Raw genomic sequence first — 27145 nt, forward strand, 5'->3', positions numbered from 1 at the left:
GTGGCAGTAACGGCCGACATTCAAGAGATGTTCTTACAGATTAAGGTGTGGTCTGAAGATCAGCCATCTCAGATGTTTTTATGGAGGGGTAACAATAGGAGTGAGCCGGAGCTAAATTGGAGTGTGATCTCAAAATGTATGCATTACATGTATTTGATATTTATTTATTATTTTGTCTAATCAGATCTCATACATCTACATCGGATTCTGTGAAGTTACATAACTTTCTGTAGAACTCTTTGGAAGATTTACACCTCTCACTCACGCAGTGTGGACACCTGAAAAATATACAAAAAATATATGTATTATACAGTACTAGCTGATACCCGCGACTTCGTTCGCGTGGATTTAGGTTTTTCGAAATCCCGTGGGAACTCTTTGATTTCCCGGGATAAAAAGTAGCCTATGTGCTAATCCAGGGTATAATCTATCTCCATTCTAAATTTCAGCCCAATCCGTCCAGTAGTTTTTGCGTGAAGGAGCAACAAACATACACACACACACATACACACACACACACACACCTACAAACTTTCTCCTTTATAATATTATAGTGTGATGGAATCGATGGCAGAGGATTATTTTCTTAGGGGGCAAGCGACGGGTCTGCCCGCGAAATTCAAATTTTATTTGGTTTTTCGCAATTTGTAAACTAATACGACAAAGTAGGCTTATGGCATTCTAGTTGCGACAATGGCAGTATCATTTCCACGTGTTTATATAAAAATATTTACTTGATAAGGTCCAGTTTAAGAAATTAGCTCTAGTATCGACTAATTTGTGAGTTACAGTCGATACTAGAGCTAATTTCTTAAACTGGACCCTTTCAAGTAAATATTTTTATATAAATAGGTGGGGATGATACTGTTACTGTCGTAAATAGAATACCATAAGCCTACGTTGTCGTATTAGTTTACAAATTGCGAAAAACCAAAATAAATATGAATCCGCGGGCAGGCCCGTTGCTTGCACCTTAATGACTCCTAATAAATAGTCATTTATTTTAGGCAACTTTAAACCCATTGCTAAGTCAGCAAAATAAACCAGAAGAAAGAATGTCGACAAAAATTGTTAGGCTATATATAATTGCAGCTAGTAATTGCCAAGTCAGCTATATAAACCAGAAGAATGTCGGCAAAAATTACTCGGCTAGATAATAGCAGCTAGAAATTACCAAGTCAGGAATATAAAGTAAAAATGTCAACTGTAAAATTGCTCAGCTAGATAATTGCAGTTAGAAATTACCAAGTCAGGAATATAAAGTAAAAATGTCAACTGTAAAATTGCTCAGCTAGATAATTGCAGTTAGAAATTGCCAAGTCAGAAATATAAAGTAAAAATGTCGACTGTAAAATTGCTCAGCTAGATAATTGCAGTTAGAAATTGCCAAGTCAGGAATATAAAGTAAAATGTCGACTGTAAAATTGCTCGACAAGTTAATTGCAGCTATAATTTCCAAGTCGGACCAGACTAGATAATTGCAGCTATACACTTGCTCAGTGTCTTACCTCGACAGATATTGCCTGCTCACACTGGGTCCAACGGTAAGGTGTTTAGACACCACATCCGCCATCGCTGCTATGAAGGTGGGGTGGTCGTTTGGCGCCGCCGCCCTTTCGATTTGTGTTACCCCAGCCTGAAAAAGAAATTACATTATCTATATGTACTAATATCAGAGGTAAAGTTAGTTAGTGTGTTTGTAGGGGGTAATCTCTGAAACTACTGAACCGATTTTGAAAATTCTTTCACCCTACGAAAATTGTACTAAGCTATGAAATAACCCAAGAATCTGATTAATCTATTAACAAGAGTGGGAACGCCCCTTTAGTTTTCGAGCGGTTGAAAACTAGTTCGTTTGCCTGGCGTGCTCAGACAATTGGTCGCGTACGGGGTCGATTGGACCGTAGGGGGTCGATTGGACCGTACGGGGTCGATTGGACCCGTACGGGGTCAATTGTTCTCATACAACTAAACACGTACCTCTTTGGCTACTTCATCGCAGTACTCTATGTCCAGTTCGTGCAAGGTCTCAATGTGTTCGTTCACGAACGCTATCGGCACCAGAATCATGTGTTTGATACCTTGCTTCGCATATGCCTGAAACAGAAAGTGAATGAACTATAAAATTGCAGCATCTAGCTGTAAATATAGCCCGGTAACCAACCAACCAACGGTCGGGCTATAAAAATTACAGCGTGGCCAGACAGTTGTAGGTTGAAATTGTCGAAAAACCTAGATGTTAACTTTAAAATATCTACTTATCGGTATCGGCATTCCGAACCAGAGGTAAATTATTTGACGATTCAAAGCACCTGTAAAAGTTTATTTGAATAAAAATTTATTCTATTCTATTCTCATCAGCTATATAGCCGGCTAGAAATTGCCGAAAAATTTTCAGGCCATTTCTAGACATTCCACAGTGTCTAGTTGTCAATTACCTTAGTTTCATCTTATCAGCAATATAGCCGTCTAGATAATTGCAGCAATAAATTGCCGTAAGTCAAACTCACCTTAATAGCGTCGTCGGTATAGGGCTGCAGCCAGGGTAAGGGGCCCACTTTGCTCTGCCACACCAACCGGTGAGGGTTGGGCACTGAAAGGTGGCCCATAGTGGCCGCCACGGACGCGGCCACCTCGTGCGGGTATGTATCGCCCCGTGACACTGCCTGCAAAAATCCATATTCATATTTCAATGCAAGAGTGTGCCTATCAAAGTCAAAGTCATAATCATAATCATTTATTTGCTCAAATGTAGGTTAGCATAGATTTTACAATTTATTTTAGTGTCACGACACTTGCCATGTAATGGCGTGCAAATATTTTACATAAGCAATGTAAACTACACTAAATAGTTTAAATGTACATTGAATATTGTCAAAATCATTTATTCATTAGGTACTATTTATTGTACTCCTTTTGATGGTCGGAATTGTTATATTTTGTGCTGAAAATAGTGGTGATGATTAATTATGTAACTTAAAACTAAAGCTACGAGGGTTCCAAACGCGCCCAAGTCTGAGAAGAGCCCACAACAAACTCAGCCGGGTATTCTTTTTTTTTACTATCACCACTATACAAAATTACTTATGCTTATTAGAACTATCAAAGCTGATTGGCAACTATTATTATGTGTTCCGTTTGACGTCCGAAGTCCATTTATGAAGAGTACATCGCTCCTTCCACGCCTTTTCGCTAGATGTCGTTGATTTCCGTCACGCAATCCGTGCCTCCAACGCCGCCAACGGCCGTTCTGTGAACTAACTAACACAAGCCACAACAAGCCACCATATTTCGTCATTGTTGCGTCGTCTTTCGACCACGCAAGTCGTTAGATTTTATATAAAACTTTTGAGATAGAAGTAAAAAGTTTTATGATTATTTAAGTAGAAAAATTTTAGTTTTTTACTAAATATTTTTCCGTTACGTAAGTTAATTTGTGCATGCGATTCGTAGATTGAATCGTATATATATTTTTTGATCCCTTTCTCTCATCAAGAAGTAGTGATCGTTAAAAATGAAATTTCCGTGCCGAGGCCGACATAATAGTTCGGCCAGAAACTCGTCATCGTGTGGTGTGTGAAGTGTGAAATGTGTGAGTGGGAAGTGAAAGTTCGTCAAGAACGCCGTAGTGGCTCAGGTCACCGCAGCCGCTCGGAGCGCGGCAGCCGCCGCATCGCTCAAGGCACCAGCCACCAGACACACAGCTGCGTGGGGCGCCGCAGTCAATCAGGGCGCCGTAGCAGCTCAGAGCACATTGTGCCTCGTAAAAGTTGAAACTAAGGTTTGAGTTACCTTCCAAAGGGTGAGTCAAATTGAAATATTTTGTGCTAAATTACCAATGCCCGAACCGAATTTCAGTTCGCACCGAACGCTCGCTCAGAGCGGTATTGTCTCGAGGGTGTGTATTTATTGCTCCGATAGTATTCGAAAGAGCGCGTTCGCGGCAGTGTCTGCGCGTGCGGAGTCGACGGCGTCGCTCGGGCGTATAAAGTTGAACAATGCTGGATCCGCCCTTGCCTGAGGACGAGAGTATGTCCGGCGAATCTCGACACTCCAACATGAATAATAACGAAGAATCTAACTCAGGAGGGGCGAATAAAAGAGCGAGGGAGTCAGACTCTACGAATGGATGGACTTATGTTGGTAGACACGGCAAAAGAAGGGCCAGAACGTACACAGAGAAGAACACTGAAGAAGAAAATACAATAGAAGTGGGAATTTACTCTAAGGAGTCGATTCCAAAACAGTTTCAGTTGGCTAAATTGCTTCGTAGCGAAAATATTACTGACGTCACTAGAATTAGATACGTTAATCCATACAAAGTCCGTATCCAATTTAGTAATATAGAAAGCGCTGAAAAACTGGTTTCGTGTAATACCTTTTTAGAAAAAGGATGGAGAATACAAAAAACTTATGAAGTGGGGATATCATATGGGATAATTAGAAATGTAGAAATTGAGTTACCTGAAGAAGAAATTAAAGAAAACATACGCACAGAACACGAACTAGTGTCAGTGAAAAGACTCATGCGAAGAAATGATGACGAAACTGGATGGTTACCAAGCGAAACAATTCGCCTTGGATTCAAAGGTACGGCAGTGCCTCCATATGTATATGTTTGCGATATGAGAATCCAAATCGAAAAGTATGTTTTTTCAGTCACGCAATGTACCAAATGCTGGCGTTTTGGCCATAGCAAAAATAATTGCCCAAATAAAAAAATTGTATGCCCGAAATGTACAGGAAATCACGATAATTGCGAAACTACGAATTTCAAGTGCGTTAATTGCTCAGGCCCACATTGGTCACTGAATAAGTCATGTCCGATCTACAAAAAAGAGAAAAAAATACGTGAAATAATGTCACAGTTTAATGTTACTTACAAAAAAGCTTCAACAATGTATGCTCCGCCATCTCCGCCGAATCAAAAAGATTTTCCCAAATTTGCATCCTGTGATACTGACCTGTCTCATGCCGAATCTATGGAATCTCTACCTCGAAGAAGCTATGCCGAAGCTGCTAAAGAAAATTATAGTGATGAACCTAAACCTACAACTTCTCGTCGAGATGAATCCAACAAGAAGAAAAAGAGGAAAGGTAAAGAAAAGAAAGATAGGGAATTTGAAGAGGATGATTTTTGGAACAGAAGAGGAGATACGAAAGACAATCTTGCACAAAGTGGAGATGAAGAGACAACTAAAAAGAAAGCCTCTTGTGCTGAACTACTTGAAAGAATTGCTGAAATATTATTTATGAAGTCATATTCTATAACGAAGAAGACTGTAGAAGTGTTAAAACTAATATGGGAATGGTTTTTAACTTTTGCTGAAGATAAATTTCCTAGCCTTGCTCTAATTAAACAATTATTTAATAAATTTAATGGAAAGTAGTCTAAAAATAATTCAATGGAATGCTCAAAGTATCAAAAACAAATTAGTCGTATTTAAACAATTGTTAAATCAAGAGAAAATTCATATCGCAGTTGTATGTGAAACATGGTTAGATGTCGATACAAATTTAAATATTTATGGTTACGAATGTTTCCGACAAGATCGGTGGGATGGCTATGGGGGCATTGCAGTTTTTATTCATCGATCTGTTAAAGCAAAAACAGTTCCCATATTAAATACGAGTAATACAGGTATCGAGTTAATGCATGTTAAAATTTATAACTGTCCAGTTTTAAAAGATATAATTGCTGTATACTGCCCTCCTTCTATTAGAACAAGTCAGAGTGATTGGGAATTTGTGTTGTCTATTGTGGATAAAGATAGCTTAATTTTAGGTGATTTTAACGGCCATCACTCCAACTGGTCTAATAGGACGGATCTTCGAGGTACTCAAATATGTGATGCTTTATTTGAAAGCAACTTTGTCACATTAAACAATCTAGAGTCGACACGTGTTAAGCTCGTTAATGGTAGGTTACAAAAATCTGCTCCTGATTTATCGATTGCATCTCTAAATTTAGCTCTCAAATTAAATTGGAATGTGTGTAACGAGTCACTAGGCAGTGATCACCTAATTATTAAAATTGCAATAGACTTTAATCCATCATTTAAGCCCACTGTAAGAAGAAATTTTAGAAAAGCGGACTGGCCGAAATATAGGGATTATCTGGATAATATTTTTTCTCACTTTATCCTACCCCTCGACCCCCAAGAAGCATATGATCTTTTTATTAATCATTTGATTGAAGCAGCAGATAAATACATACCTATTATTAAAATTAATGAGAACCCTGCTAAAAAATTTACCCCTAGGCATTATTGGAATGCAAACTTATCAAAAATAATTGCTGAACGTCGGTTGGCGCTTTCAAAATTTCGAAAAAACCCTACCCCAGCTAATTTAGATATACTTCAAAACAAGATTAAGGAATCCCAAAGATTAATACGAAGGGCGGAATCATTGTCTTGGCAGAAAGATTGTTCGTCGCTTGATGAGGTTTCAACCGCTAAAGAAATGTGGGATCGCATGCGCTGGTTTAAAGGTCACAGAGTTTCGAGGCCCTATATTGATAACGAAAATGCTAATTCTTTTTTAAAATCTTTTACCCCCGACTATGTTTCCCTACCAGCCCCTATTTTTAATATTAACAACCCACAGTTAGAATGCCCTATATCCATATGTGAAGTGGAAAACTCAATCAAATCTAAAAACACAGCTCCTGGATGTGATAGTATATCGTACTCTATGATACGGAATTTACCCAAGAAGGGACTGCTTATTTTGTTGCAGCTATATAATTTGTTTTTTTCACTTAATGTAGTTCCATGGCAATGGAGGGATATAACAATAATTGCAATACCAAAACCAGGCAGAGATCCTAATTTAAGCTCATCTTTTAGACCAATCTCACTAATTTCCTGTTTGTGTAAAACATTTCATTCAATTATACATAAAAGGTTAGAGTGGTATTTTGAACATAATAATCTTTTCTCCGAGGCTACAGTAGGGTTTCGGAAAGCTAGATCATGTCACGATAGTTTAAGTCGATTGGTGTCTACCATACAGATGGCTTTCTCCCATAACCAAACAACTCTTGCCTGTTTTATCGATATAAATAATGCGTATAATAATGTCAATATAACAATGCTTTTGAAAACATTACACGATCATGGTGTTGGTGTGAAGATATGTGATTATTTATGGAATTTCCTTAACGAGCGACGACTTAAAATTCGTATTCATGACGATGAAATAAGCAGAACTGCTTGTTTAGGATTAGCACAGGGAGATCCCTTGTCTCCGCTATTGTTTAATGTGGCAACAATACAGATATGTCAACAGATTCAGTCCTTGCACAGTGTCAAGATATCGCAATTTGCTGATGATTATGTAATTTACTATTCAGATAAGAATCTCACTCGTGCTCAAAACGAAGTACAAATAGCACTAGAATTATTTAATAAGTTAATCAATAATTTAGGTCTTGACATTTCTCCAGTCAAAAGTAAAATTTGCTTATTCTCGAAAGGTAGAAGACAAAGTGCTATACACCTTGAGGTCGATAATTGTCAACTAGAACTTGTGGAAAATGTCAAGTACCTTGGGCTTTGGCTTGATCGCTCGCTACGTTGGAGTAAACATATAAAGGAGACTACCCAAAAAGTTTTACGATTTTTAAACATTTTCAAAATTTTAACAGGGTCTAGTTGGGGTGTCCACCCTACGCATTTACGACGTCTTTACATTTCTATTATTCGGAGCAGGTTAGACTACGGAAGTTTTTTGTACGATAACGCTGCGAAATGTCATCTAAAGAAGCTGGATATGGTACAAAATCGAGCCATGCGAATAATAGGAAACTTCATTAAAACGACACCCATACATGCTATGGAAAGCGAGCTGTTTCTACAACCGCTGTATATTCGCAGACGTTACTTAGCGGGCAAGTTTTGGTTTAAAGCTAAATCTTTTCATAGTAATAAGGTGATAGACCTGCTGAGTGAATTATCTCAATTATGTGAAACCCCAAGTAATTGGTTAAATAAACGTAAACCTCTATTAGTAATGATTCATCAAGAACTAAATTCTGTCCCCATATATAGAAGTAGACAACTAGAAATGTTTTCCCTGGAAACTTGGGTGAGCAACTTGAATGTTAATGACTTTGTTAGATGTGATATTCCCTCTATTAATAAACCTAAAAAAGAGTATACTGCACACCAATTAAAAACAGTAGTCGAGCAATTTCTTGCAAATTCTTATAACAGCTTTTACCCAATTTACACAGATGGATCAAAAGAATACGACGCATCTGGTGCTGCAGTTTATGATGAGCACACTAATAGCTACTCTAAATTTAAATACGATCAAAATCATTGTATAATGGTTATTGAACTATTGGCTATTTCAGAAGCGTTGTCATACATTGAATCAGTTGATGTCAGCAGGATTGTTATCCTTACCGATTCGAAAAGTGCCCTGCAGCATTTGGCTCGATGCACCTCGACTTATCGAGGCTCCCCGATTGCCTACAAAATTATAAAACAAATCTTGGATTTTAATTCAGGATCTAAGTCTGTTTATTTACAGTGGATTCCATCGCATGTTGACATTACCGGCAATGAAAAGGTGGACACCCTTGCTAAACAAGCCTGCCTCGATGGTGTGAACATGGCACTAGAACCTTTTTTTTCAGATCTTATTTGGCATGTAAGAGTGAGGTGTTATTCTCTCTGGAACGAGTATTTTGATGAGCGATCCAGGGAGAAGGGCATCTGGTACAGGACGATGCAGTCCCAACCATGGAGGTTTTGTTGGTTTGATAAATACAAAACCAGTCGATCAGACCTAATTACAGCTTTTAGGCTTCGCTCCGGACACATTCCTACTAATAAATTTGCCTTTCTCATGAAAAAGTCAGATTCTTCCAATTGCTCCACGTGTGGAGTAATTGAAGATATTTACCATGTGTTGTTGGAGTGTGTTCGGAATGAATCGTTTAGGTTAAGCTTATGTAATATTTTTGATTTAAATTTTAATATCTTTGATTGTGTTACGTTTCTTTCATTTCCTGCGTGTGATCAAGCTAAATTACTATATAAGTTAAGTAGAATATTTTTTAAGATTCGAAGTAAGTAAGTTAATGTAAGTGTGAAGTTGATTGTAAATAATAAAGCGACATAGTCACTTAGTGACTAAGCTTTTAATAAAGAGTTAAAAAAAAAAAAAAAAAAACCGAATTTACTAAATTCGACTACCTACTAGGCTTCATATTTTCTTACTGAAGCAACTACTAGTGTTTAACGGGTTCCCTTTTTTACGCCCTAGGCAAAATATTGGTAATATTTCGTGGTTTCAAAATATGTGACGTAGTGGGCGGCATTGTCAAATAAGTTCAATTCTTCAGATTATATGGACGAAACAATAACTTTTAAAGTGTCTAGCACTTTCGTAAGAATTTTAGAACTACTCTCTTCTTCGAAATACAATTTCACAATATTTAACAATAAGAAAAATATTGAATGTAAGTTGTATAGAAAAATATCAAAAATTGAGGGTAGGTATGTCCAAAGTTTTTCAATACTATCTATATCTTAGGAAATACCTTTTATCGTCAACAAAGTGACTTCTCTGATGGAAAGAAAAAGGGGGAGCCATATGAAAACAGTTTTATAAAATAAAAATCATGAAAATTACTCTAAAAAGTTGTTTCGGGCGACTGTCTCAAATAGTATTATGACAGGTAAGTATACACCTTTTACGAACTACGTAACTAAGCCCGAATTCTTTTAAATCAATTTCCATTGGTTCCTTCAACTTTAAAAGTTTCTGAAAGAGTATCAAAGTACCGTCCTTTCGCAGCATTACCTTACAAATTCGGGGTTTTTGATAAAATCAGGTATCTACTAAAACCAGCCTTGCAAACTACGTCGTCTATTTCATCGCTGTTCAAAATACTTGGCTAAGGTTTGGAATACTTTTCCGCGATCTGTGTTTCCTGCCAAATTGTAGTTCGGGTGTCCTTAAAATAAGAGTGAATGAGCATCTTCTATATGAACGCGTCCCATCTTGGACCGCATCATCTCTTTCCATCGGGTGTTATTGTGGTCAAGCGTGACGACTCTCTCACTCACGCTCACTCTGCAAATACGTTTTAATAATATTGGCGTCACTCAGAAAAGCAGGTATTGTTTAGATATTTTTTATCGAATTATTGGAATGTCCTCCCAAAACCTTCGCATGGAACATTGGTTCAATGCGTGGAGGTTGTCAGAGAGTTTTAATTTAAAAAAAAAAAAAAACTAATTTAATTGGAGCGGGATTGCTGTCACAACGTCTAGTTGTCCAGTTTGCAGTCCAGGTGCCGAGAGGGTGCGGTGTCGCTCCGAATCTCAGATGGAGACTGGACTGAAACCTTCAAAACATCCGCATTCATGCGGGTTCAGTCTTGTTAACCTTCTAGCAACGGATTGTAGGACGTTAAAAGAGCCAAATATAGATTTTATCAAACTACCTTCATTGGATTAATTAATAATTTTATATTATTGTTGACAGTTCAAATCGGTTTTTAAAAATTAACCTTACAATAAATAATGACTCGTTACAACGCAAATAAAGTGCAATTTGGCTCGCGTAGCCCTACGGCCTAAAATCTAATTCGCTCTTGTCCTTGATATTTCTCTCTCTCTCTCTCTCTCTCTCTTAAGAGATAAAATTGGTTCAGGTGGAGGCGCCGCCATAGATATGTGTACCAGGTCACGTAACTAAATAAACTGACTGAATGGACTGATACCCAAGAATATTGCAACCGATACATATTCATGCGTTTGGTTTCTTTCCAATTCAAATGCCAGTTTCTAAACGGACGACTCTATGCTCAAAAGTCTGGCTTATTATTGCGCCTAAAACATAAATCACCCAATCGGTATGTTGGTTTTGGAACATAACTTTCTTATCCTTATGTCTGGCGACCGCACCAAAAGTTGTTCGCCTTTATGTCAAATTGGGCTGCTCAAGTATTGCGCGACAAATGCTTTCGCCTACTGGTGTATTTGGACGACTTCATATTGTCACCAGTCCAAGAAAATTTTGAAAGCTCATAACCTTACTGGCTATCACTCTTAACCAGCCTAGGTTTCAATGTCGAGAAATCGATCACAACGCAAAGGAGATCGCTTTCAACCGCGAGTATTGGGGAGTAAAATCGGACACACACCTCAACAGGAGTCCCTACCCCCAGACGGGATACAAAAGTTGGTCAGAGTCTGTGGTCTCTCTTAGAAACCGGCAGTTGGGCCCTCAAACAGGCGCAACGCCTTTTAGGGTATCTCAACTTTGCGACCTTCATCACCCACCGGGGAAGGTTGCTTGCCGTACGTTTCTAAGTCACTGAAATTGTGTTCGGAAGCATGCTAGTAAAACTAAACATCATTTTCTGAAAGAGTGCGAGCCGAGCTTGTATAGTGGCTAGAAAATCTGTTTTCAGACGGTCTCAGTTCACCTCAATAGGTATCTTTTGGATTACGTTGTAACAGATAAAGAAATATATAAACGGTTAGTGTACATCATATTAGTGAGTCATCGACAGAGAAAATACGTAGGTTACTCAATAATTATTGTCGTTGCACTATAAGTATTTATTTATTTTCAAAATAATCTCCATCACAGCTTATGCATTTCCTCATACGTTCAAACCAGTCGTCGAACCACTTCTTCCATTTGACCTCGGATATTGTAGCGTAGATTTCTTCCCAAGCATCCAGTCAGTTGAAAACTTGCGACCTTTCAGTAGTTTTTTGGCATATGGAAACAATGCAAAATCACACGGCGCCAAATCTGGACTATACAGGGGATGTTCCATAAGTGTGATACCCGGTGACTTGATCATCAATGACTTGAGCATCTTTTTGCACCAGTCTACTCGATGTGCCTTCTGTTCGTCACTTAACTTGTGCGGTACAAAAAGAGAACAAATTTTTTTCAAATGTAAATATTCCTTTCATATTGTATTTAATGTCCCTGCAGATATTTTGAGAATCTCTTGCATTTTCACATAAGTGATTCGACGATGTTCCTGAACTAGTATTTCCACAGCAGACACGGTTTCAGGAGTGGTAACGTCACGCGGTCGCCCAGGATGTGGATCGTCTTCTAAGCTAAAGTCGCCTCGCTCGAATTGTTTGTACCACCTTGCGATAGTCCTTAGAGACGGAGCATTATCACCCAATATCCGTTCCATCTCTTTGTGGCACTGTTGCCTAGACAGATCCCGTCGAAAGTTGTAAAAAATTATCGTTCGAATTTGGGGTCTCGAAAGTAAAGCCATACTTTTAGTTTTAAAGTGTGCACTTCAAACAAAAACGAACCGATAACTGGCTTAAGTTTGTGAGTAAATGTAATGATCTGTGTACTACATGCCAATGTTTGGATTATGCATGTATGAACATGTTTGAATATCAAACGACAAAAATTTTTGAGTGACCTACGTACCATTACAACTCAAGATGTATTATGTTTCAATACGCGAGAACTCAAAACTGGCCTTGCAGTCAAAGCAGTGGTATCCACTTAAATATAGAGTACGAAGCGGAACGAGACCAAAATGGCTTTTAGACTTTAAAAGTTATTCACTCTGACGGACAGCCTCAATATTGTACTCCTCCCTCATCACCTTTCCGGGAGTGTACAATACCGAAGCCGACAACCTCTGGCGTAATCACGCAGGCTCGGAGTGGCATCTACTACAAGGAGTAATTTTAAACTGAACTCGTCTTTCCGACTCGAACGCCTGCCTGCTCGCAGCGTCTAGCAGATGTTGGATATTATACGAGTCAGCGTGGTTCATCTTACCGCCGCCTAGGCTATTTCCACGCATCTGGCATCACCTTAACTCAGGTGAGAGATACATTATAATTAACATACGACACAGCGATGGGGCGATCATCAGCTGACATCAAGCCCCCTGCAAATCGGAAACTCCAGCTATTTGGGTGGGACACATTGACATATAGCCCAGGCCCTATAGCGAGATGGAGCTTCTTTTATCGTGCTGCCTGCGAAATAGCATCGACACTCAAATCGTACCTAGGCCTTCATTTAAAATATGGTCATATAGACAACCGCCTTTTCCAAGGAATGATATAGTGAGATATTTAGCAAAATTATATGGGCAGTAATCTTGCTTACCATACCATACTTGTATAATATTATGAACCTAAATCAGCGATAGCTTCTATTTGTGAGACAGGTTCGAATGTTAAAATTTTATACGGTTATTCATACCATAAAAGCAGTGACTTTAGCTGAACTGATTCCACCTAAACTTCCTATATGGGATGCGAGGATATTCTGTACATACTTGCAGGTAACAGGAATCAAATAAAAAAGTTGATATAAGAATCCTACTTTTGGTATTATAAATGGAGATAATTTTATAATAATTTTGAATCTGAGCTGACCTTCTCCTGATTAATCTTTTTATTTTAATATTTGTTTTTAACAGATGATCTCCAACTAACTTATTAACTTGAGAGACATACAGGTCAGATAGTTAAGCTATTATTTAGCTAAGTTATATATTATGCTAATATTTAACATAACTAAGTTGGGTTTAGAATCTATTGTCCGAAGCTGCGACAGACTAAATCAAATAGCTTTCAATCCACAATGCCCTCCTTTGGGCTTAAGATTATTCTATTAATTATTCTAAAGCAAGTTGGTGGTAAAGAATACATTATCATAAAAAGACAGATTTCAAATCTAAGTTCCTTATTCAATGTTTTCCAATATCGAGTAAAGTTTTACTACCAAGTTTCAGTTTTCTGTTATCATGAATTATTAGGAGTGCGAAATCGAATAATAATGCGAATAAAGTAGTGTAGATATTCAATATTTTCCAGTATCAAGAAAATTTTACTATTATCATCCATTAACAGTTATCGGTTAAGGATTACTTACATATATGGTTATTTAAATATCTAATACTAACGTTTTTAATTTACATGACATAAAGTTATCACATTGTTGCGTTTTTCCTTTTCACAAGCCACCAGGAGATAACAAACAGGTCTCTTCATAAATGGACTTCGGACGTCAAACGGAACACATAATATTAAAATTTTACCTTGAAATAAAATTTCTATTATGTTTCCTAAGACGTCCGAAGTCCAGATGATGTCTTCCTGGTGCTACTATTATATCTTACCGTACACATCATTAATCATTATGAACCGAACAATGACGAAATATGGTGGCTTGTTGTGGCTTGTGTTAGTTAGTTCACAGAACGGCCGTTGGCGGCGTTGGAGGCACGGATTGCGTGACGGAAATCAACGACATCTAGCGAAAAGGCGTGGAAGGAGCGATGTACTCTTCATAAATGGACTTCGGACGTCTTAGGAAACATAATAGAAATTTTATTTCAAGGTAAAATTTTAATATTATATATGTTCTACCTTTTCACGGCTCATTTTTAGGGTTCCGTACCTCAAAAGGAAAAACGGAACCCTTATAGGATCACTTTGTTGTCTGTCTGTCTGTCCGTCGTGTCTGTCAAGAAGCCTATAGGGTACTTCCCGTTGACCTAGAACCATGAAAGGCAGGTAGGTAGGTCTTATAGCACAAGTACAGGAATAAATCTGAAAACCGCGAATTTGTGGTCACATCAATTTACCTGCCAAATTTCATGATTCTAGGTCAACGCGAAGTACCCTATAGGTTTTCTTGACAGACACGACGGACGGACGGACAGACAGACAACAAAGTGATCCTATAAGGGTTCCGTTTTTCCTTTTGAGGTACGGAACCCTAAAAAAAGTGTCAAGTACCTTCAAAGGCAAGCTGTGAGCTGTAAACATAATAAGCACTTGGTCTCGTATCTTTCTGTCAAACAGCACCAACTTTTCCTTGATCCGCTCCGCGAAGACTTGGGCTAAGAGACTGTTGGTCGCCCACCTCTCTATTAGACTGAACCTTATGTTTGGGAGCTGCCTGGAATTGACAAACAAACACACCATGATCAACATGATCAACCCGTTCGCCGGATCAATACAGAGCAGGGGTCTCTTCACTGTGAGATCTGGAGGGTGTAACCAAACCAGAACGCTAGGAAAAACAAAGACAGTACTGATGATTTACTGATAAGATACCACAAAAACCACGAAAAAAAAAATATAAAAAAAATCCTATATTTTTTAAAACTTCACAATATATTGTAAACTAGCTGATGCACGCGACTTCGTCCGCGTGGATTTAGGTTATTCGAATTTTTCAGTCAATTTCATTGATTGTTATGGACAACTCACGCTTGACCAAAAAATTGACTCCACCAAAATTATTTTCATAAAAAAAGAGCAAATGGTTCCTAAGATGCTTTCTTTCCCTAAGAACCCATTTCCGCCCCACTACTGAGTACGGGTCTCCTGTCAGAATGAGAAAAGTTTAGGGCCATAGTCTGCCACGCTGGCCCAATGCGGATTGGCAGACTTCACACACCTTTGAGAACATGCAGAACTCTCATGCAGGTTTCCTCACGATGTTTTCCTTCACCGTTAAAGCAAGTGATATTTAATTGCTTAAACGCACATAACTGAAAAGATAGTGGTGCGTGCCCGGGATCGAACCCCCGACCTCCGATTAGGAGGCGGACGTTCTAACCACTAGGCTATCACAGCTTTTATCACACAGGCTGCGTAAGAGTTGCGCAAGCGTAGACGTAGCGCGTACCATTGCAATGTACTGGTGGAACTGTATGAAACATGGCACACCGCTTGCGTGGCGTGAACGTTCGCGTAGACGTAATGGAGCCTCAATAGCTCAACCGGTAAAGGAGTGGACTGAAAACCGACAGGTCGACGGTTCAAACCCGGCCCGTTGCACTATTGTCGTACCTACTCCTAGCACAAGCCGACGCTTAGTTGGAGAGGAAAGGGGAATATTAGTCATTTAACATGGCTAATATTCTTTAAAAATAAAATGCGTGCAGTTATGTCTACGGGTTCACGCGCGTCACTACGCACGTGTCACGTGTACTTGCTTGGTGTGAATAGGCACCTTCTAGGTAAACGCGTCCCATCTTAGACCACATCATCACTTTCCATCAGGTGTGATTGTGGTCAAGCGCTTGCCTATAGTGAATAACTAGCTGACACCCCCGACTTCGTCCGCGTGGATTTAGGTTTTTCGAAATCCCGTGGGAACTCTTTGGTTTTCCGGGATAAAAAGTAGCCTATGTGCTAATCCAGGATATTATCTATCTCCATTCCGAATTTCAGCCAAATCCGTCCAGTAGTTTTTGCGTGAAGGAGTAACAAACACATACACACACACACACACACACACACACACACACACACACACACACACACACACACACACACATACAAACTTTCGCCTTTATAATATTAGTGTGATTAAAAAAAAATCGGAATTTTCAGTCGTACAAGTGTGATTCGTACCTATTCTTATAGAAATCTGCAATAGCGTTCAGACTGGAGCCCGCTGTCGCACAACTGTATTGCGGGTACTGAGAAAATATTACTGCTCTTTCCACACCATCCCTGAAAACATAAAAAACTAATATTATTTAAAAAAAAACCGGCCAAGTGCGAGTCAGACTTGCGCACCGAGGGTTCCGTACTCGGGTATTTTTTCCGACGTTTTGCACGATAAATCAAAACTATTAATGCTTAAAATAACATAAAAATCAGTTGTTGAATGTACAGATAAAGCCCTTTTATATGATAACTCACTTGGTAAGTTGTCTTACATTGGAAATTGAAACACTTTTTTTTTATGTAACCACAAATTCACGGTTTTCGGATTTTTTCCTTTACTTGTGCTATAAGACCTACCTACCTGCTAAATTTCATGATTCTAAGGTCAACGGGAAGTACCCTATAGGTTTTCTTGATAGACATGATAGACAGACAGACAGACAGACACACTTTCGCATTTAAAATATTATGGGGTATGGATTTCCTTAAAGTGTAGATAAAACACTAACATCCTAATATTAATATTATAAATGTGAAAGTGTGAATGTTTGTTACTCAATCACGCAAAAACGGCTGAACGGATTTGGCTGAAATTTGAAATGGAGATAGACAATATCCTGGATTAGCACATAGGCTACTTTTCATCCCGGAAAATCAAAGAGTTCCCACGGGATTTCGAAAAACCAAAATCCACGCGGGCGAAGTCGCGGGCACAAGCTAGTAAAATTACAAATTACTTCTCTAATTCCGTCAAAGCCTCGTCAGTGAAAGGTGGTACATATCTGAAAGCTATGTAGTGTTTGTGCGGGGCGGATTCTGGCAACATTTGGTCCAGGGCTTTAGTTAGGAGCGTTCCTGTAACAAACAAACAGACAAACATTAACAACCCGGTAAAGCCTCAATAATCTAACGGTTATAGGAGCGGATTGAAAACTTAAAGGTCAGCGGTTCAAACCCCACCCGTTGCACTATTGTCGTACCCACTCCTAGCACCAAGCTTTACGCTTAGTTGGAGGGGAAAGGGGAATGTTAGTCATGATTAAAATATTCTTTTTTTTTTTTAAATGACAAAGTAGGTAGGTACTAATATCTTTTGACGGTCAGGATTGTTAGATTTGTAAGATGATAAAGTAGTATAGAAGCAGACGTTATTTTTTTTTTTTTAAGAATATTAGCTATGCTAATCATGACTAATACTCCCCTTTCCCCTCCAATTAAGCGTAAAGCTTGTGCCAGGAGTGGGTACGACAATAGTGCAACGGGCGGGGTTTGAACCGCCGACCTTTCGGAATTCAGTCCGCTCCTCAACCGTTGAGCTATCGAGGCTCTATTTTGCGGAAGTCCATGATATACAAGGAACCAAAAGCTTAATTTGCTAAAATCCGCTAAACCAATCTGTATGGTGCAACATGCTGCATGCGACATGCACCGCCCGCCCTCCCACTGATAAACATGCAGGAAAAGCCAGCCACTGCCAATTGACTTTGCAACTAGGCATTGTAAGGTCTACATCTCCTGAGGATGCTCCGGTGTTGGGGCGAAACGTGCGTCGAGTGATTTTGGGATTTGTGTGGTGCTGCGTGGTGGTGGTGCGTATGGCTGGCTTTTCCTGCATGTTTATCAGTGGGAGGGCGGGCGGCGCATGTCGCATGCTGCATGTGCACCATACAGATTTCGTTGGTTGGCGGATTATAGCAAATTAAGCTTTTGGTTCCTTGTCTATACGAGTACTAATATTATAAAGAGGAAACCTTTGTATTTTTGTTTGTTTGTATTGAATAGGCTTAAAAACTACTGGACCGATTTCAAAATTCCTTTTACCATTACTTAGAGGGATTCTTCCGAATCCGTATAGGCTATATTTTATCCCGGAAAATAGAAAAAATAAATGTCCACCCGTGCGAAGCCGGGGCGGGTCGCTAGTAGATTATATAGTGCCTAGTGGTGATAATTAATTACGTAAACTTAAGAAGGGTCACTCGGTCCATACAAACGTAGTTCTTCTCTCATTGGAATACTAACCAATCATACTCAATGGAATTTTGTAGAAACGTTCCGGGAACTAATATCTATGCCTGTGGTTTTCCAGATTTCAAAGTTACGCGGTCTTAAAATTTTAAACTACATATTTTTAGACAAATTTAAAACACCACAGGCACAGATATTAGTTTCTAGAATAAGTCTGCAAAATTTCATGGACTTTGGTTGCTTAGTATTCAAATGAAATTGGAACTACAATTGTATGGAGTAAGTGACGGAGAGAGCCCTGTTAAAACGAAAGCTACGAGGGTTCCAACCGCGCCCAGGTCTGAGAAGAGCCCACAACAAACTCAGCCGGATATGTTAGGACTAGCCGATGCCCGCGACTTCGCCCGCGTGGATTTAGGTTTTTCGAAATCCCGTGGGAACTCTTTGATTTACCGGGATAAAAAGTAGCCTATGTGCTAATCGAAGATATTATCTATCTCCAAGCCAAATTTCAGCCAAATCCGTCCAGTAGTTTTTGTGTGAAGGAGTAACAAACATACACACACACACACACACATACAAACTTTCGCTTTTATAATATTAGTGTGATAAGTGTGATGAGTGTGTGCGTGTGTGTGCACACACACATACAATCTTTCGTCTTTATGATATTTAGTGTGAAGTGTGATTCTAATCACTAGGCTATATGGACGCCATTATTTACAATATTTTAAGGCGTTTCAAAAATTTTAGATGTTTAGTGCAGATATGTAAGATAATTTTGAATTTCACTGTACAGTGAGGGAAGCAAAGATTATCCAACCTGCTACTAATTGTGTATTTCCGAATTATTCCTCGAAATGCATGAACTAATATATTCCCGAAGGGTGCTGTATGATTGCACAATTTAATTTCAGACAGCGACATCTATTGTCGGGAAAAACAACAACGCGTTTTAATTTCCTGGATAGAGTGCGACAAGGATCTTTTGGCGCGTGGCCAAAATCGGAACTAACGCCGCCATCTTGTGAGGTGTCACACTGTCCCCTTGTATGTGGTGTTGTTAAGTAAATAATCTGAATTTCAATCTCCTGCGATGGTAGTGATAAAGTGCGGCACGGCGGCGAGTGCGGTGATATCAATGCTGCCGCGCATTGGTTCGTGAATCAACCTTTCGTTTTCTACGCAGTATGCTAGAACAGTACCCAAGCGCAGACACACCCCTTCCACTGTCCTCCAGAGCGCTATAACGAAGTACCAGGCACACATAAGTCACCAGAAGAACATAGTACCTTGGAGATCAGTCCACTTGTAAATGGGTGAGCCTCCACCAATCTCAGAGTACTTCTTCTTCACCTCCTCGGTACGCCTGCTGGCTATCCAGGGCCCCAGCTTGCTCTGGACAGGCAGCTGGATCATGTCCCGATCTGTCATTATACGCAGGAGGTAGTCTGCCACCTGCAAACCACAAACAAGCCTATTTTTTTTTTATGAAAAAAATTTTCAAAAGAAAAATAAAACCGACTTCAAAAACCACAAGCACTAAAAAGTAAAAAATAATTTTTGTTTCTACACGTGTAATGTATGTATGAACTCGAGCGAGCATAATAAAAGATACTAGTTCAAATTCAAATTCAAATCATTTTTATTCAAGTAAACTTTTACAAGTGCTTTCGAATCGTCAAAATAATCTACCACTGGTTCGGAATGCTGTTCCTACCGAGAAGAACCAGCAAACTAGAAACCCAAGTGTGAAGAATAGTTTCTTACTATCGAAATGTTTTTATTTCACAATTTTTAGTGGCCCCACTGTATTATAATATGCGATGCCCAGTTAAGATCGCGAGCTATTTGCTCTTATCCATTGAGGAGTTCTGTTCTCCATCTCCGAAGATATTCATCAGATCTTCATAAAATTTATATGGGACCAACTGCGAAGTATCAAGTATACCCTTTCAAACAAAAAAGTTTTTGAAATCGGTTCAGGCGTCTTTGAGTAATCGGGGAACATACATTAAAAAAAAACATTCCGAATTGAGAACCTCCTCCTTTTATTGAAGTCGGTTAAAAACAAAATTGTGAGCTAACGAGCAGACAGGTCACCTGATGTCAAGTGATTACCGCCATTTGCAGCGCCAGAGGTATCGCCGATGCGTTGCCGGCCGTTTAGGAATTTGTTGGTCCTACCTGTCTCGAATAACCCCATGTAATGCCGCCCCTTGAATAGCCCCATGTTGTTGTTTCCCCCATGGGCCCTATTACTAAGCCTTTCCTGTCTGTCTGTCTGTCTGTCAGTCAGCTGTATCTTGTGAACTGTAATAGGTGGAGAGTTGAAATTTTCACAGAATGTGTATTTCTAAGCCAGCTATAACGACAAATAATAACATAAAAATTTATAACACCCCCGACAAGTGAAGGTTACAGTAACTAGAAAAGAGCTGATAACTTTCAAACGGCTGAACCGATTTTCTTGGGTTATAGCTAAGAACACTCTCGATCAAGCCACCTTTCAAACAAAAAAAACTAAATTAAAATCGGTTCATTCATTTAGGCGCTACGATGCCACAGACAGATACACAGAGACACACGTCAAACTTATAACACCCCTCTTTTTGGGTCGGGGGTTAAAAATGGATGTCATGAAACTTAAAAAAAAACCTGTATGGACTCCGTATGTGAGTCCGAAAAATATTAATGCTGAGCCGGGGCCTTTTCATCGTGCCATGTGGGGTGCAAGAAGTTTTTAGTTGTTTTAAGTAATTATTAAGAACTACCACCCACTACACTAGCGGCACGCTATGATGGCCGGTTTGACACATTACAATAGTGATGTGGAATGTCAATTTATTCTCGAACAAAAAACAATTAAGTTTTGTTTTTGTACCTGATTAAATAGGTTTAATAAAACAAAAATGTATATGTTTATTTAATTTATTTGAACGAACTGAATATTTGAACGAAAATGAATATACATACTTTATATGCACACAAGAAACATATGAATACAAAAGATACCAAAAAAGGTGCCACAAAAGGCCATAATTAATCAGATTCGTCCATACTACTATTTTCACTGTCGTCACTGCTATCATCACATACATTAATAATTATATGTTCGTTTTCTATAATATTATCTATTTTCACATCTCTTTCATAATCTTCCCTTATTAATTTAACAGTTCTATTCACAACCTTTTCCCAGTCTCCTTTAGTCACATGTTCACAAGCTTCTTCTAATAATTTTAGCATTTTTTTTGTGGTAAATGGGGGTTCTGTATTGTGTCTTGCAGCATATCCCTTAATTTGAGCCCACACCAACTCAATCGCATTATACTCACAATGGTAAGGCGGTAACCGTATAACTCTGTGCCCATGTTCTAATGCTATTTCGTCAATGACGTATCGGATCTTGGTTGGTTTGTTTTCTTTTAAAAGACGTACTAATTCCGCTTTTAACATATTCATGTTTGCATCTACGCCATTTTTACGAAGCCATGCGACGATATCAGCTTTCTTTTGGGATTGGGCAGGTGGCTTGTCAATTTGCATCGAGTGGTATGGGGCGTTGTCCATAATTATAATAGATGGTTCAGGGAGGCTACACAACATTGAGGTAAACCATTCAGTAAACTTTTCTCCATTCATGTCTTCATGATAGTCTCCAGTGGTTTTTGACGCAAAAGCCATGAGAGAACCTTCGACAAACCCGTTGATGGTTCCGGCGTGACAAATTATAAGTCGCGATCCTTTTCCTACAGGAACTTTGGAAGTAGATGCTGCTGTGTCATCGTTCCAAGAACGGCCTACAGTATGGTTAGCATTAAGCCATGTTTCATCCAAGAACACAACATTTTGCCAATTTTTGATTTCTTTCACTTGCCGTAAAAAAGTATACCTTGCCATCGCTATATCAAATCTTTCCATCAATATTTTGCGTTTGTTACATTTTTTGTATCGAAATCCAATGGTCTTCAAAATCTTCGTTAAAGAACTTTCCCCACCGAAGAATAATCCAGCTTCCTTCAGTGAATGCACCACCTTTTTTCTTGTTGGATACTCCTTCTGTAAATAGTAGCCGTAAACATGTCTTCGGATAGCATCAAAGCTATCGATGCCTACGACTGGTTTTGCTCGTTTTCTCTTTTTTGGTGTGTGAAGTTTATTTTCTTCTGTGCCAGTCTCGCCATATTTTTTTTTAGTTATCCGTCTAACAGTTCGTTGTCCAATATTAAGCGCATCAGCTACGCGTTCAACCACTGACGTTATAGGTAAAATTGGCCCTCCATTTTGAGCTTCACGATCGAAATAGTTACGAAGGCGTATTACGAACTCACGTGTCTGACTATTTAGAACAGTTCTCTGCGTACGTTCGGTCATATCGACGAAATCCACAACAAAGGGCTTGAACAGAGTCCAAATTAACGAGCAAGGGTCAACAGTAATGCAGTATCAATATTTGAAATCCAAAGCCAGGTCAAAACTATATCACAATCGCATTGCACTGACAGTTTATACTTTTCGAAGCAACGTCAATTCGAAACTGCTTTGTTTTGCATTGAGCATTGACGCGAGTTTGCCGGAGGTAGTAGTTGTGCTAGCCAGCGATCCTATGTGACGATCGTATTAGATTCCATTTTTAAAAATTTATTGATATTTTTTTGCGATTTCAGAGGTTTGTCCACATAGTGAAAATTGTTCATATTCACAAGTACATTCACCCCTTAAATGGTGCAAACTGATTTTTCTACACTTGTATACATTTAAGAAATCAATTTAATAAATAAATTTTGAGTCCTAAACCTAAAACTACATTCGATAAAATTTATGAATCTCTGCACATCACTATCGTCAATAAAGTAATACAATTATTTCCTTCAAAGTCGTTATCAATTAATACGGAACTTCATGAGCGGACAAACGTCAAACCGGCCATCATAGCGTGCCGCTAGTTTAACAAGATGAATAAATCAGTTTTCTTTCTTTCTTCTTTCTTAAAAAGGAAAAAAGGAAACATTCTATAAGGGTTTCTTTTTTCCTTTTTCAGAACCATTTGAGTCACCAACCAATCACATACAAAACTATGTTATGTATGTAATTGAATTTCGAATGTCTTTTGAAAACATGTTTGTAATCGGTTGGTGACTCAAAATAGTCGCCTACAGAGATTTTTGTCTCTGTCTTTTGTATGGGTTTGCGTAACAGAGAGAGCGCTATACTAACTTCTTTCCGTGGATAGAGTATAAGAATATGTCGTGGAACAGCTTACCTGGTCTGTGGTCTTTGGTCCACCCATGTTTAGCATGACTATAGCTGTTTTTGGTTTCTGAACATTTTGACTGACTGATCGGTTGGTGTATCAAAAAAGTTGCCCACAGAGATTTTTGTCTCTGTCATTTGTATGGGTTTGCGTAACAGAGAGAGCGCTATACTAACTTCTTTCCATGGATAGAGTATAAGAATATGTTGTGGAACAGCTTACCTGGTCTGTGGTCTTTGGTCCACCCATGTTTAGCATGACTATAGCTGTTTTTGGTTTCTGAACATTTTGACTGACTGATCGAATTATACTTGACCATTGTTTCGGTGAGTTTTGACGGCCTGGAAGAGATAGTTTTACCTATATTACTTTTGGAAATTTTTAGAGTTCTGCACCTCAAAAGGAAAAACGGAACCCTTAAAGGATCCCTTTGTCTATCTGTCTGTCAAGAAAACCTATAGGGTACTTCCCGTTGACCTAGAATCATGAAATTTGGCAGATAGGTAGGTCTTATAGCACAAGTAAAGAAAAAAATCCGAAAACTGTGAGTTCGTGGTTACATCACAAAAAAAAAAGTAAAATGTGTTCATAAACAAATAATTAGTATTTTAAAAGTAAGATAACTAACTATACCAAGTGGGGTATCATATGAAATAGTTTTACCTGTACATTGTTAAACAGATTTTCATTTATTTTTATTAACCCCTGACCCAAAAAGAGGGAGGGACCCTGTGTATCTGTCTGTGGCATCGTAGCTCCTAAACTAATGAACCGATTTTAATTTAGGTTTTTTTTGAAAGGTGTCTTGATCGAGAGTGTTCTTAGCTAGAATACAAGAAAATCGGTTCAGCCGTTTGAAAGTTATCAGCTCTTTTCTAGTTACTGTAACCTTCACTTGTCGGGGGTGTTATAAATTTTTAACTTACATTCGTTTAACATCTGGTGCTTGATAAATATACCTATCAAACTGTATCTATTCTTTGACTAGCTGTGCCCGCGACTTCGTTCGCGGTTATTAATATTTAAACACTAAATGTTAAGTTAAGCTTACTACAATATATTAGTGAAAACCGTATCTAAATCGAATAAGCCGTTTCTGATATTAGCGTGCTCAAACACACAGACAAACAGACAAAAAAAAATTAATTACAATTTCGGGTTCGGCATCAATATAATAACAACCCCTGCAACTTTTTTTTTATATATTTCTATTGTACAGACACCACTTTTCTACAATTTCATTATATGTATAGATTTGCTTAAAATTCCGTAGAAGTCCTTGGCTATTTGAACCTGTGACCTAATGATAAGAATTTGTGTGTAATAAATTCAACATTAGACTTGTTTTGGATACTTATCATTTCATTTTATATATTTTTGTGATACATATTACATACCTACTTACTCTAGATACATAATCCATACTAATATTATAAATGCGAAAGTGTGTCTGTCTGTCTGCTGCGCTTTCACGGCCCAACCGCTGAACCGATTTTGATGAAATTTGGTACAGACATGGGCTACATCCCAGGGAAGGACATAGGCTACTTTTTATCTCAGAAAATCAAAGAGTTCCTGCGGGATTAAAAAAACCGAAATCCAGGCGGGCGAAGCCGCGGGCATCCTCTAGTTTACCTATAATTAGCTTAACATTTTGCTTATGGGGCACGAGGACGGGTCTGCCCGCGAAATTCAAATTTAATTTGGTTTTTCGCAATTTGTAAACTAATACAACAACGTAGGCTTATGGCATTTAAATTGCGACAATGGCAGTATCATCCTCACAGGTTTATATAAAAATCTTTACTTGAAAGAGTCCAGTTTAAGAAATTAATTCTAGTATCGACAATAACTCACAAATTAGTCGATACTAGAACTTATTTCTTAAACTGGACTCTTTGAAGTAAAGATTTTTATATAAACCTGTGAGGATGATACTGCCATTGTCGCAATTTAAATGCCATAAGCCTACGTTGTTGTATTAGTTTACAAATTGCGAAAAACCAAATTAAATTTGAATTTCGCGGGCAGACCCGTCCTCGTGCCCCATAAGCAAAATGTTAAGCTAATTATAGGTAAACTAGAGGATGCCAGCGGCTTCGCCCGCCTGGATTTCGGTTTTTTTAATCCCGCAGGAACTCTTTGATTTTCTGAGATAAAAAGTAGCCTATGTCCTTCCCTGGGATGTAGCCCATGTCTGTACCAAATTTCATCAAAATCGGTTCAGCGGTTGGGCCGTGAAAGCGCAGCAGACAGACAGACACACTTTCGCATTTATAATATTAGTATGGATTATGTATCTAGAGTAAGTAGGTATGTAATATGTATCACAAAAATATATAAAATGAAATGATAAGTATCCAAAACAAGTCTAATGTTGAATTTATTACACACAAATTCTTATCATTAGGTCACAGGTTCAAATAGCCAAGGACTTCTACGGAATTTTAAGCAAATCTATACATATAATGAAATTGTAGAAAAGTGGTGTCTGTACAATAGAAATATATAAAAAAAAAAGTTGCAGGGGTTGTTATTATATTGATGCCGAACCCGAAATTGTAATTAATTTTTTTTTGTCTGTTTGTCTGTGTGTTTGAGCACGCTAATATCAGAAACGGCTTATTCGATTTAGATACGGTTTTCACTAATATATTGTAGTAAGCTTAACTTAACATTTAGTGTTTAAATATTAATAACCGCGAACGAAGTCGCGGGCACAGCTAGTCAAAGAATAGATACAGTTTGATAGGTATATTTATCAAGCACCAGATGTTAAACGAATGTAAGTTAAAAATTTATAACACCCCCGACAAGTGAAGGTTACAGTAACTAGAAAAGAGCTGATAACTTTCAAACGGCTGAACCGATTTTCTTGTATTCTAGCTAAGAACACTCTCGATCAAGACACCTTTCAAAAAAAACCTAAATTAAAATCGGTTCATTAGTTTAGGAGCTACGATGCCACAGACAGATACACAGGGTCCCTCCCTCTTTTTGGGTCAGGGGTTAATAAAAATAAATGAAAATCTGTTTAAGAATGTACAGGTAAAACTATTTCATATGATACCCCACTTGGTATAGTTAGTTATCTTACTTTTAAAATACTAATTATTTGTTTATGAACACATTTTACTTTTTTTTTTGTGATGTAACCACGAACTCACAGTTTTCGGATTTTTTTCTTTACTTGTGCTATAAGACCTACCTATCTGCCAAATTTCAGGATACTAGGTCAACGGGAAGTACCCTATAGGTTTTCTTAACAGACACGAAAGACAGACAGACAGACTAACAAATGAAGTGATCCTATAAAGGTTCCTTTTATCCCTACAAATATTAAAAAAATACAAATATGTCAATGTCTGTCTGTTATTTTTCCATGGGCCATCAATTTAACTGATTCTGACAAATTAGCCTGCATACTACTACATGTTACCAAGCATCGTCAAGGTCTGCATCCGTACGTAGTCGA

The 27145-nt window shown here is 38.4% G+C and overlaps 1 protein-coding gene and 1 long non-coding RNA gene across 3 annotated transcripts in view; one reads left to right on the forward strand and one right to left on the reverse strand.

The window, feature by feature from the left end:
- Positions 1–3: 3 nt before the first annotated feature.
- Positions 4–27145, reverse strand: part of LOC123879417 (ferrochelatase, mitochondrial) — a 28384-nt gene continuing 1242 nt past the window's right edge. Inside the window, exons 2-10 of one of the 2 annotated variants that reach the window (XM_045927111.1) lie at positions 23893–24011; positions 19706–19871; positions 17183–17300; positions 16407–16508; positions 14778–14940; positions 2511–2666; positions 1981–2097; positions 1509–1636; positions 4–278 (exon numbers count right to left, since the gene is read on the reverse strand). In XM_045927111.1, the coding sequence (XP_045783067.1) occupies positions 188–278; positions 1509–1636; positions 1981–2097; positions 2511–2666; positions 14778–14940; positions 16407–16508; positions 17183–17300; positions 19706–19871; positions 23893–24011 (1160 nt within the window). In that variant the 3' untranslated portion in view covers positions 4–187. Of the gene's footprint in view, positions 279–1508; positions 1637–1980; positions 2098–2510; positions 2667–14777; positions 14941–16406; positions 16509–17182; positions 17301–19705; positions 19872–23679; positions 23781–23892; positions 24012–27145 lie in introns of those variants that run through there. The other variant, XM_045927112.1, reaches the window with a different exon arrangement.
- Positions 7274–26365, forward strand: LOC123879450. The gene is made up of 4 exons (XR_006799004.1): positions 7274–7285; positions 13483–13492; positions 19387–19515; positions 26353–26365. It is a non-coding gene; the product is annotated as an uncharacterized LOC123879450 (long non-coding RNA).

The sequence above is a fragment of the Maniola jurtina genome, chromosome 28 (genome assembly GCF_905333055.1).
Source record: "Maniola jurtina chromosome 28, ilManJurt1.1, whole genome shotgun sequence".
Taxonomy (NCBI): Eukaryota; Metazoa; Arthropoda; class Insecta; order Lepidoptera; family Nymphalidae; genus Maniola; species Maniola jurtina.